This window comes from Triticum aestivum, chromosome 4D, assembly GCF_018294505.1.
Source record: "Triticum aestivum cultivar Chinese Spring chromosome 4D, IWGSC CS RefSeq v2.1, whole genome shotgun sequence".
Classification (NCBI taxonomy): Eukaryota; Viridiplantae; Streptophyta; class Magnoliopsida; order Poales; family Poaceae; genus Triticum; species Triticum aestivum.
This window is the reverse complement of record NC_057805.1, coordinates 131,599,565-131,611,213: the sequence shown is the minus strand read 5'-3', so window position 1 is coordinate 131,611,213 and position 11,649 is coordinate 131,599,565. Positions and strand designations below refer to the sequence as shown.

Here is an 11,649-nt window from a genome sequence, read left to right as displayed (position 1 = left end):
TGCACTAATCATCTTTCGCAAAAATGTGCCACTGGTGAAAACAAATACTAGGGTCAGTGGTGCACTGCCACCACAAGCTTGGGATTTATTTGAATCCATTTGGACTTTTCATAATTGGAATAGCATTTTAAAATGCTGGAATGGCACTGTCTTAATTGCTATAGTCCATCTTGGCTTGGAAGTGATGTTGTTTTCCTTAACAATCATTTGGTATGGAATTTTGGCTAAATGATGAACTATTTTGCAGCAACTTTTGTGCAACTTCATATTTCACTTGCAAATTGGATTTGATTCCAAAGTGGGATTTCAAATGATATTTGAATCAAAGGTGATCAAGCACTGCTTAGCCAAGTGATTAGCTTAATCACATAGGGTTACTGTAGCATGACACCGGGGGTGTTACAGTTGGAGACGTATCATTGCTCTTGCCGTGGAGGAAGGTCCTCAAATGCTCGTTCCTCGAGATGTCGCTCTTGGCGTGGAGGAGGGTCTTGAAGCACTTGTTCCACTTGGTGTCGTTCTTGCCATGGAGGAGGACGAGGAATATGTGCTTGGTTGCACCTTTCTTGTTGTTCTTCGCGATGCGCGGCTTCTTCGTGTATCTCCCGACGAAGAGCTTCCTCTTGTTCTCGCACTTGGCGGTTGCGCTCTTCAACGACTCTAGTGGACCCGCGGAGTGCGCGTTGTGCTTCGAGTGCTTATGCTTGACGAATGGCGTCATCATCTTGAGGTTGTTGCCGTGGCACTTGTGGAGGCATTTGCTCTTGCTCCCTTGGTTCTTGCGCTTGTTGTTGCGCCCTTTCACGTGCTCGAACTCGGTCTTGTAATCCATTGCCATGGAATGGATTTTTTGGAGCTTGGCGATCTCGGGGAGCATCACGTCGAGGCACCCAATCTCGGGGAGGACTTGTATCATATGATGAGTAGCCCGAATATGGCCGACTTGAGCGGCGGCTTGAGTGGCGCCGTCTTGACGAAGATGTCGAGGAGGGCGGGCGTCGCACGATCATGTTGCGCAATTCTTCCATTTGTGTAGTGAACTTGTCGTCGATGTAGTCGCGGTTCCTTGCTTCCGATTGACGAAGGTCGGCGGCGAGTCGGTCAAGGCGTTCACCCAAGGCCTCACTTTCTTGATGGAGAGCTCGTTGCGCGATGAAGAAGTGGCCTTTGGTGACATAGCCGGGATCACCATCTTGCTCCTCGAAAAGCGGTTTCACTAGGAAAATGAGAGAACAATGCCAAAGTTACCTTTTCCAAAGATTGAGGATGTAACAAGTGTCACTCAATGTAATGCTATAATAGGAGAATTGGAACCGAGTTTGTTTCTCACACCTAGAAGTAAAAAGGCTTATGGAGTAGCTTGGTTAGGATGGTGGCAAAATTTCAAGTAAATGTTAGTCAAGATATCGATAAGGTTGAGAAGGTTCACAAAAATGCAAGTAAAGCAAATAGATCAAACCCAAGAGTATCACTAGGAACACACACACGCGGAAGATAGATGGGATCCGCACAACCAAGGAGTGAGCTCAAAATGTGCAACCACGGAAAATGCTCTTGTTGTGCGAATGCTAGAGAGACCGATTGCTCAAATGGGCGAGGTCCACTTGCCAAACATCAAATCCATGGACCAAAACAACCAAATCTCACAAGATCCAACAAATTGCAAGAAAAAATTTTGGGGCTATTTTTGTGGGGATTTTTGAATTTGGACGAAAAACAACAAAATCAAGCTAGCAAATGGGGGGATGGGACTCCAAGATGTGAATCAACCTTGCTCATGATACCAAGATGTTGTAGGGTGAAACCCTAGAGGGGATCTTTTCACACTTGGAGGGGGAAAGGAGGAAGAACACTCTAAAACACAAGGCACAAATCAGTCAAACAAACCCAAATATCACATCCACTAGAGTAGCATACATGAGATCCACAAGATTACAAGATCAATCCAAGGAAACAAGCACTAGGTAAAGTTCTTCCCACTCCTAGAGGAGGTGAGGTCTTGATGATGATCTACTCCCTTGGGAGGTCTTGTAATCCACAAGGATTCTTCCCAAAAGGGGTCTTGATCTCCAAGAGGAGGGGATACAAAGAGCAAAGCTCACAATGTTTTATCTAATACTTTGCTATCCTTCCAAAAGAGCTAGGTAAAAATTATATAAAGGCTAGGGACGAAACTTGGAGAAAGAGGGATACAAAGGACAAAAATGTCCCTAAAACGTGTAGCCACGGAGGAGGAGTCCGGGCACCCGGACCGGTCAGGGGCTCCGGAGGGAGGAGGACCGGGCACCCGGGGGTCCTAGGCCCGGGCACCCGGGGAGGCCGCATGCGGCTGGGGCGGTGCAGGCCGGGCACCCGGGGCCGGTTGGCCAGGCACCCGGGGTGGGCTGGGCAAGGCCCAAGTGGGGGGCACCCGGCGCCGGCTGGGGCGTAGCCCAGGTAGAGGCCGGGCACCCGGGGCCGAGATGGACGGGCACCCGGGGTGTCCGGGGGTTCGGTCCTCCCCACGTCTTCGAGTCCGGGCACCCGGGGTCCTTCCGTCCTGGCACCCGGGGTGTCCAGGGACCTCTCTCCTTCATTCTTCTTGGCCTCTCCTTCCTTCTCTTGCTCCATGGATGCTCGAATCTTCACCTTCTCCTTCTCACGATCATCTCCTTGGTATCCTAGAATGCATAACATGTCTTAATAAGGTAGAACCCAATTCTCATGCGAATCCGACCAAAACTCGAAGAGGAGAGAGTCAACCTCGTTCTCGATGGCGCGTGCACGTGCTCTTGTCATTGGTCCTCTCGGTGCTTGCGGTGGTGATGGAGTGTCGGTGCGGGTAGTCGAGGGATGCTCTGCATCATCGTCTTTCCCTACGCCTTCTACTCCTCGCGTCTTCGCTAACCCGTTTCATTGGCACCAACCGTCACCATGTCAACATTAGTGTGTTCATCATCGTCGCCTCATCTTCTTATTTCTCATTTCTCGTCAGCTTTAGTTCTCGTTCCTACTTATTTTCAAGAATACTCTTTCTTTTTTCTCTCTCTTATTATTTGGAACACTCTTTTTCCTTTCTCCAACACCATGGACCGTTTGGTGGCTTTAGTTCATTTTCCTTCTTGTTCTTGGAACACTCTTTCTTCTTATTATCGCATGAACCACCTGGACAATGTTGTGTCATGTTGTCCTCACCCGCGAATATTTCGGCAACCATCAGCGTGTGGACATCCTGCAGAGCATATTCTTCATCCATCTAGGTGAACGCTAGGTCGCCCATGTTGCAAGCGCATGGTGTCCGTTGTCCATGTTGGCAAGCAGTGCTCGGTGATTGGCCATGCAACTGAGAGCCCATTGATCGTCCCTGCCCAAGAGCGCTTTCAAAATGATTCATCGCGATTAACTGCTTGCTTGATTGATTAAGTACACAAATAATTAACGACATACCTAATTCTCTGCATGCCTAATTAACCGTCAACCAAATCAATTAATTATCTGACTAATTGTAAAATATCCCTACTTCTAATTATCTATAGGCATAAATAATTGTCTAACAAATTAATTAATTGCATTAATCACTCAACTTCCAAATTGATTCGGTGCAAAAAAATCCTATTTAAATGGACCTAATTAATTGCATATGTAATTAACTGCCTAGCTAATTAATTGCTTCAATGGTTTGATTTGAAAATTGATTTAGTGCTCGATTTTTTAAATATTTTCACATGAATGGCTTCTACAAACGCCAATGATGACGACTACCGAGTAATATTGGACACATTCACTTAACGAATTTCTTGACATTTAAATGGACACACTTGATTTGAGAATGTAGCTTGTCTGGCTCTACAAGAAATATAATATGACCGAGTCCACGTGGCGGTCTGATGACCCGCCTTCCCCCACGGCCGTCCTCGACCCCGTGATCCACGCCCTGGCATTCTCAAGCACCGTGCCAGCGTTAGGCCCGGCCACGACATCTTCCATGGTGTCGTGCACGACGTCCCTTCGCAGGGGCGCCCAGATGCTGCACCCATATGAAACTTGTGATTCTTAATTAATAGTAGAGATAATGATAATAATAAATGACATAGCGCGCGGGATTAGTGATTTCATTTTATTATGGAAGGTTATCGAGAAAAATCTTATGTCTGTCTTTTAGGAAGATGATCTCACATATATGATGCAATTTCTGAATTCTTAACTACTTATTGTTTACGTAATTGAATTGAATCAACACCTACCAAAGAAAGCATGAAACAAGATCCCCTTAATGGGATATGTTTTTTAATGGGAGGGAAAGAAACCAGTGGGAGTTGGTGATGGGACAAAGAAAAACCAGACGAAAATAAATCGCACCAGGCTATCAACTGCTCCATTAAGAGTAGAGATTACTTTAGAAAAATGCCTTATAATTTGAAATAGGGAAAGTGCGTACAGTAACCACCCTTTCGATTTTGATCGTGGTGCATGCTGCAAACGAATAAGATCGTTCAAACTCCCAAGCCATTGAGCTTCCCTAACTAGTCACACCAGAAAGGATGTATGTATACAAGTCTTGGTATACAAAAAATCCATCAAGAACTGATCAAGGCGTCCCTCCTACAGTGCCTCGAACGACTGTTATGTGACGAGTGTTCGTTCTATGGCCTTCCTCTCCGGAAAGAAACTGCGTCTCAGGGCTTCAGCCTCGCGATCCATCAAGCTTAAAACCACCTTTCAGGCACCTTGTCTCGATTCCCACCACAGTTCCTCCCGGGGTAAGCATGGAGGACTTCGTCGAACCTTCCGGATCGAGCCCAATGGCCCATTTTCATAAATGGCAAATACACAATCCATCCAAATCGGGGCCTGAGCCTTAGCTAGCCATCATCAACGCTCATCTTTTCAGCGCCTTTCCCAGCCGCGCTCCGCTGCATCTGCACCTGCAGGGCGTGTTTCTTTTGCAGCTCACGGAGCCTCTCCAGGAGTTCTTGGAATGAAGGGCGGCGCTGTGGGTCACTGCTCGAAGAAAAGGATGATGGGTTAGCGGGAATCGGTTTATTGTTAGTACAGTAAGTAGTATGTACCTGTCCCAACAACTCTCAATCATTGATACCCACTGAGGATCTATGTCACTCGGAATTTCCAATCTGTGGTCCATGAAACCCACAGCTCCGATAACCTGCGCCGCATGGATCAGAATGTTACGAATTTCTTGTACTTCAGCACGGTTACATAAGCAAAAAACTGAGTTTGTCTTAAAATGCAATGGTGGCTATTTCACTTCTAATAGGAAATCTATCATTCACCAGTAAGCTGCTACTCCCTCCGTTCCATAATTCTTGCCGTGGTTTTAGTTCAAGAATTATGGAACGTAGGGAGTACTTATTTTGCAAGGAGACATTCTACGGTAAACATCTCAGTATTAATCTTGCCGCCAGACTGAAAGGTAGATGGGAAGATATATGAAGCAAAAAATATTGAACTTATATCTTCTTGTTGTATCTAAGTAGACTAATAACGCAGATGATCTTGCAACCTATCACTATCTGCTCAAGGAAACATAGATACCAATTTCACAATCACATAGTCGCTACAGAATATATGATCGAAAATCGTGTGAATACCTAAACAACAGAAATACATAGCAAAATTGGACCTGCATTGTATTGAGAGTATCCCAAGGAATCTTCTGAGTAACAAGCTCCCATAGGACCACTCCGTAGCTGTACACGTCAGACCTATCATGTAGAAGAAAGGAATGTATGAGAAATCATTTGCAGATTGCGGGAACATCTATTGTATTAAAATGGTCCCATTGAGCTTACTTTTCATTTGAAGGTTCATTACGTAGCACTTCTGGAGCCATCCACTGTGGCTGGATGTTAAAGCTAAGATATCAGATATTTAGAACAGAAAAAAAATATGATGATTGTAACGTTTCTTTCTATTTTGTCAGTCTAGATAATACATGTAAAAAAGGTAATGTTTGCTTGTACTTACTGTTCCTTTCCCAGTTTTTGTAGTCAGGAATGTTTCGATTTTGAGGCGTGAAAGACCAAAGTCCGCAACCTAATTGAACCAAGTGAATGAGAAGAGAAAGTGTAAAGTAAGGAAAACTAAGATCCAACAGTTACCTTAACAGTCCAGTTCTTATCAACCAACAGATTTGACGATTTTAGATCACGATGTACAACGGTGGGGCTGGAACTGTGAAGATAATTCATGCCCCTTGCCTGAAAAATATTTTAAAATGTATTTAAGATCTCCATGACGATAAAATCTTCCATAAAACCAAACCATGTACTTGTCAAACAAAATATAAGGTAATTTTGTCTCCATGGATTTAGAGGCCCTGGCAAGAACAAGCATGATAAAGGATTAGTTGACTATTAGTGTTTCGTATCATAATCACATGAATTATGACTGGCCTTTAGTGAAAGAACCTTCAAGTAAGACACAGTAACAGACTGTAAACACGAGATATCCTGTTAGATGTAAGGTGCATGACACCATTGCCTGTACTTTTCCATTTTCTTACACTGAAAGTTGGGATATGGCCTACTATTGGGTACATAAGAAAACTCCAGTTTTTCTTCTACACACTTGCCAAAAATAATTATTTGCCTATTCAATAAATCTCTGAACTTCTGCACGTGAAGAATGTTTTATCCAGTTGTTCATTCCTCAAACTTCCATAGAATTTAACTGGCTTGTCATTTACTAGAAACTAGCTGTTCAACGTAAGTGCACTCACGATGTCTATAGCCATGTGAACTCGCCGTCTTGGATCCAACTTGCCAGTGGTTTTTCGTAGTAAGCGAAACAAGCTCCCTCTGCATGACAGGACTCAGTACAGTGTGATACATAATTAATAAGAAATATTGGCCCGAATGTTAATGTTTGAAATTCTGAAACAGAATACATCATTGAAATACCAGCCGACTTGAGGAACAGTGAAAACAACAAGTAGGCAGTTACTACTCGGACAACTCACCTAAAAATACTAACCAGATTTAAAATTGTGCCAGATAGTTAAGAACTCGGCAGTTGGCACAATACACATACTCTACTGTTATTACTCCCTATTACTTTTACTGAGTGAGATCATAAGCCATATAGATAGACTGTGTAGTGACCTAATCCTTCTTTTGCACCAAGCAAAGGAGAAAGTAATTACCAGACATGTAGGAGATGTAAAGCATACCGTGGGAGAAATTCCGTAACAATACAAAGCCGTTCCTGAGAAGCAACTGCACCCATGAAAAGTATAATATTGGGATGACGTAGCTTCTTCATCAGTGACACCTACATATTAGTCGGAAGCAAATGCAATCATGACCACAAACTACGAAACTAGAAAGTTAACAATGTACTGTTGATTGCAACAGCCCACAAAAAAACTATATACGAAAGAAACAAGGTGACTGTACAAAAAAACTGTATCCTTTCTTCTTCATTTTTATCTACATGATTACATCAACATAGAATAACGAAAATAACTATCATGTCTCATAAAAAAACTAATATCGGTTCTGTGAATACCAGGGAGTCAAATTACCAAGTATCTGACTCGACAACAGAATGGGTACACTATAGTTCTGTTAACAAAATATCCAACTGAGAGTGAACAACAAGTGAATTTAGATATGGATGTCTAACCTCTTGTCTGAAGGTACGTATCATTTCTTCTGAATATTCCTGCCTGGAGAATACTTTAACTGCCACATCCTACAGGGGCATTGATAGACATTCAAAACATATTTTTAAGGTTTAAATATTTACCCATAATTACGGTAGACTATGCATACCGATCCATACCACAAAGCATGATACACTGTTCCGCAAGAACCTGCGTGGATCAAACATGAACATAGAGGAAATGAATGATTTCTATTTAGAAAGGAATAGGATAGCAATACCAACTTCCATGCAGCATAAATCATTTGAAGTACATATCAACAAGAGATGTGAGTATCCACGTCTGCAGCCAGAGGGAATTGCAATTTCTCTCTCGAAAATAAAAGGAGAACCAGGGTAAAGTGAGAATTAACTACCTTCACCTACTTGTTCTCCAAGTGTTAGGTCTTCCCACAAGATCTCATAATCTAGGCAGTCTGCTTCATAATCTACTCTCTCGATAGGACTGCTGTTACTACTTACAGTGCTGCTCATGGTACTACTTGTGCTGTTATTGTTGAAAGTCCACCAGGAACCTGATACCTCATATTTGCCTGCCTGGGCGTATTCAGTGTCCTTGCTGTCTGGAATTATGATAGGCTCTAGAACTGGTACTCCCTGACGAATCTGAGTGTTCTCTTGCTTATCATGTAACGGTGGTGAAGTCATGTTATTCTTTCCACAACCACCATCGTTTTCATTTCCTTTCCAAGGCCATGATATCCCCTTCTTGGTCAATAATGCCTCTGCCTTTGAACTAAAAATCTTCTGAAATCCTCCTTTTCCTTGTCCTGAATCATCACTATTTGTTTTTCTTGAGTTTACAGGTGATTTCTCTTCGGTAACAAAGGTACCATGCAGTACATCCCCACCTGGGGTGCTTGCTTCACTTGATGTCAACTCTTCCCTGGCATCATGATCAGAATACTGACCCTGGCGACCATTACCATCCTGTTCGTCGCAACTCTGACCTGACCTGATCCGAGAACGAACTCTACTTGTAACCTTTGTAGCCTGTGTTGTCATTCTAGAAATCAAGAAAAGAATACACTAGGAAAATAAATTAAGAAGAAATACCAGAAGAGAAACATTCTATTGAAACCAACAGTGCAGCCGTTTCTTTTGTTTGCTCAGAAATGCGACTCACCAAATTTGTTATCTTAGACGTGATGGCAGATTGTAGAGGTTCTTGGGAGTCTGACAAACATTTTTGTGGCAAGCCACTTTTAGGCTTGTTGTTAACTTGTAAATGGGGCTTTGCTGAATTTGGATAGGATTTCCCTACGACTGAAGGACCAACTATTTCCTCCAATATCCGTGCATCACCTGACAGACAGGTGAGGCCCACCAAGCTACCATCTTCATCATATAAAGGAGTGTTATTCACAACAACAGAAAACCGCTCTCCTGACTTGTGCTTGACAGGAAACTTCCCTCTCCAACACTTGCCCATAAATATATTACGGATAATCTCATGTGCTGGACTGAAATCACAAGGATCACAGATTAATTCAAGGAGATCCTGGCCAATCGCTTCTGATGAACAATAGCCATATAGATGCTCGGCAAATCGGTTCCTAGGTTACAGAAAAAATGGGAGAACTTAGTATTAAGATGTACATTTTTATAAGAAAATAGTGTAAGATGTACTTATTCATAGCATAAAACAGAGATAACGGCCATGAGGTGCATCATGAAATGCATATTTCATAAGAAAATTTTCCTACTTGTTGAGATGAGCCGGCGACCAGACAAGAGCATTACACCAATTAGATGCATCACGATAAGCAAAATATTTGGGGGAAAAATGCAACCCTGATAAATATCCATCATTATCACAAAGGTCCCAAAGACATGCGGGATTAGGCACAAAGTGTTGACGTTTTTAATCCTAATCTGAGATCACAGGTCTTAAAAGGCACACATGATGCTTCCAGATTTGTTTACTTTTTTGAGAGGTTAAGTTTGTTTATTTTACTATGTAAAATAAAATACTAAAACAGCACACTATATTTTTTAGCGATACATCCAATTATGCAGCAAGGCAGAAAAAAAAACTTGAAATGATACGTCTAGTAACTTTATGAGAACCCTTTCTCAGTTTTATCACTCGAGTTAACCTAACCTTGCCATATCAAGTTCCAACACATGATAAAAGATGACAAGCAGCAACCAAAATACCTTATAAATCCAATTAGCTTGTTCCAACACATGATATTACAATTTTATCATTAGGTGGGGCACACCATATAATTTACTCCCTCCGTTCCATAACGTTGTGCATATAGATTTTTTGAAAAGTCAACCTCACAATCTTTGACCAAGTTTTTCGAGAAAAACATTTACATCTAGAATGCCAAGCATATATCATTACATTCACTGTAAGTAGTTACATATTTTATATATTTGGTATTGTAGATATAAATAAATTTCTCTATAAACTTGGTCAAAGTTTGCAAAGTTTGACTTTTGAAAAAATCTATACGCACTACATTATGGAACAGATGAAGTATTATATTTGTTTATTAGGTGGCCCACACTATATAATCGCAGAACAGTTATGCTCAATACTGAATAAGGAAGAGCATTCAAGGTTTGTGATCTCTCCATATAGTCTTTGAAGCCTCTCTATGATATGAAAGCAAGCCCTGCGGGTGGCTTAGATGAGGCGGCACATCCCCACCCTCGGCCTTCGACGTGTATACTAACTATGAACATAACATCCATCCTTGTGAATTTAACAACTGAATTCCTCCCAACACACAACTGGTTTTCCAATGGCATGCAAGATACGGCTAATGGAGCAGCGAACAGTTGAATGCAACCCCGAAGGAGAAACATTGTTTCAAACTAAGTTTGGAGTCATGTCTTGATTTGTGTATAGTTGGCTGCAGCATTTATTTGTTCACTCCCGGGCCCTATATATGAAAATGACTGGTTCCAATAATAGTATTACAGTCCAATCGTGTGGTGCAGCAGCATTCCATCAAACAGTTGATGAGCATTGAGCAGGCAGGCAAGAGGTGCAAGGAAGGAAGCTCACCAGTACAAGACCTTGCCTTCAAGGGAAATGACATGCACGGCCTGCCCCAGCGACTGCAGTATCCTGTGGCAGTGCCTGTCGGACAGCCCGGGGCGCTGCGGGCGCGAGGAGGAGGAGGAGGAGGATTGGTGAAGCAAGGCCAGAGCGCGGCCCCTCGACGACGTAGCCTGCTGCAGCGCGGGGAAGGGGCGGCGCGGAGGCGGAGGCGGAGGCGGAGGCGGAGACGCGGAGGAGTGGCCTTGCCCGGGGATAAGCTTGCCTATCTCCCGCTTGAGCTCCTCCTGGCCCTCTTCCAGCACCCGTATCTTCCTCAGGAGCTCATCCGGCTCCATCGCCGGCCAAGAGACCAGACCACAGTCGGATCAAATCAAATGGTAGTAGGCCAAGGCACCCGCCCGCCGCGTCTTTTGTGGGAGAGTTGTGCAAGCAAGGCGAGGAGGTGGAGGCCCCAAATGGCGGGGCGCCTTTTATTGGACGACAAATTTGGCGCAATTCGCTTCCAGGAGGCAACAGAAGTGAGCTCCTACACGTCTGTCCCCTCTCAAGGTTCAACAATGGGAGGAAGAAGCAAGCTGCAAGGATTTCCAGGTTGTTGCCTATATGATGTCTTTCCTTTTTTTTCTTTGCTTAGAGCTGGAGCAAATGAGATGGAATCTATCTATCCCAGTCGTCTCTCTCTTTCCCTTTTCCTTTCTTTGTGTATGGCTTTGGCTATGGACCTGTTCTTCCACCATTTATTTATTTATTTATTATCTCCAGAATCGGCTCCTTGTTTACTTGTCTGAGTTGAATTTTGTTCTGGGGACCGACGGATGCTGCTAGCTAGATCATCTCGGGCCGCCTCTCTCTGTTGTCGCCATCCGCCTCCAAATGTTGCAACTTGCGAGCGTCTGTCCACCTCATCGCCTTGCCTTGGAAAAAGCATCTTTGTTTCCATTAACGGCAATCCTACTAAACTAGTATTC

General features: G+C 43.4%; 1 protein-coding gene across 2 annotated transcripts; it reads right to left on the bottom strand.

Moving 5' to 3' along the window:
* Nucleotides 1-4,370: 4,370 nt before the first annotated feature.
* LOC123096834 (RGS domain-containing serine/threonine-protein kinase A-like) lies at nt 4,371-11,360 on the bottom strand. 2 transcript variants are annotated; one of them, XM_044518607.1, is made up of 13 exons: nt 10,685-11,360; nt 8,789-9,218; nt 8,019-8,655; nt 7,773-7,813; nt 7,624-7,692; nt 7,169-7,269; nt 6,719-6,797; nt 6,099-6,197; nt 5,965-6,033; nt 5,790-5,839; nt 5,589-5,702; nt 5,049-5,143; nt 4,371-4,980 (listed from the first exon to the last, which is right to left on the bottom strand). In XM_044518607.1, the coding sequence occupies exons 1-12, from the start codon at nt 11,014-11,016 to the stop codon at nt 5,089-5,091; spliced, it is 2,076 nt and encodes a 691-aa protein (XP_044374542.1). In that variant the 5' UTR covers nt 11,017-11,360; the 3' UTR covers nt 4,371-4,980; nt 5,049-5,088. The 2 variants fall into 2 exon arrangements, with proteins under 2 accessions (XP_044374542.1, XP_044374541.1); XM_044518606.1 differs by having other exon boundaries at nt 5,621-5,702; nt 10,685-11,357.
* Between the last annotated feature and the right edge of the window lie 289 nt (nt 11,361-11,649).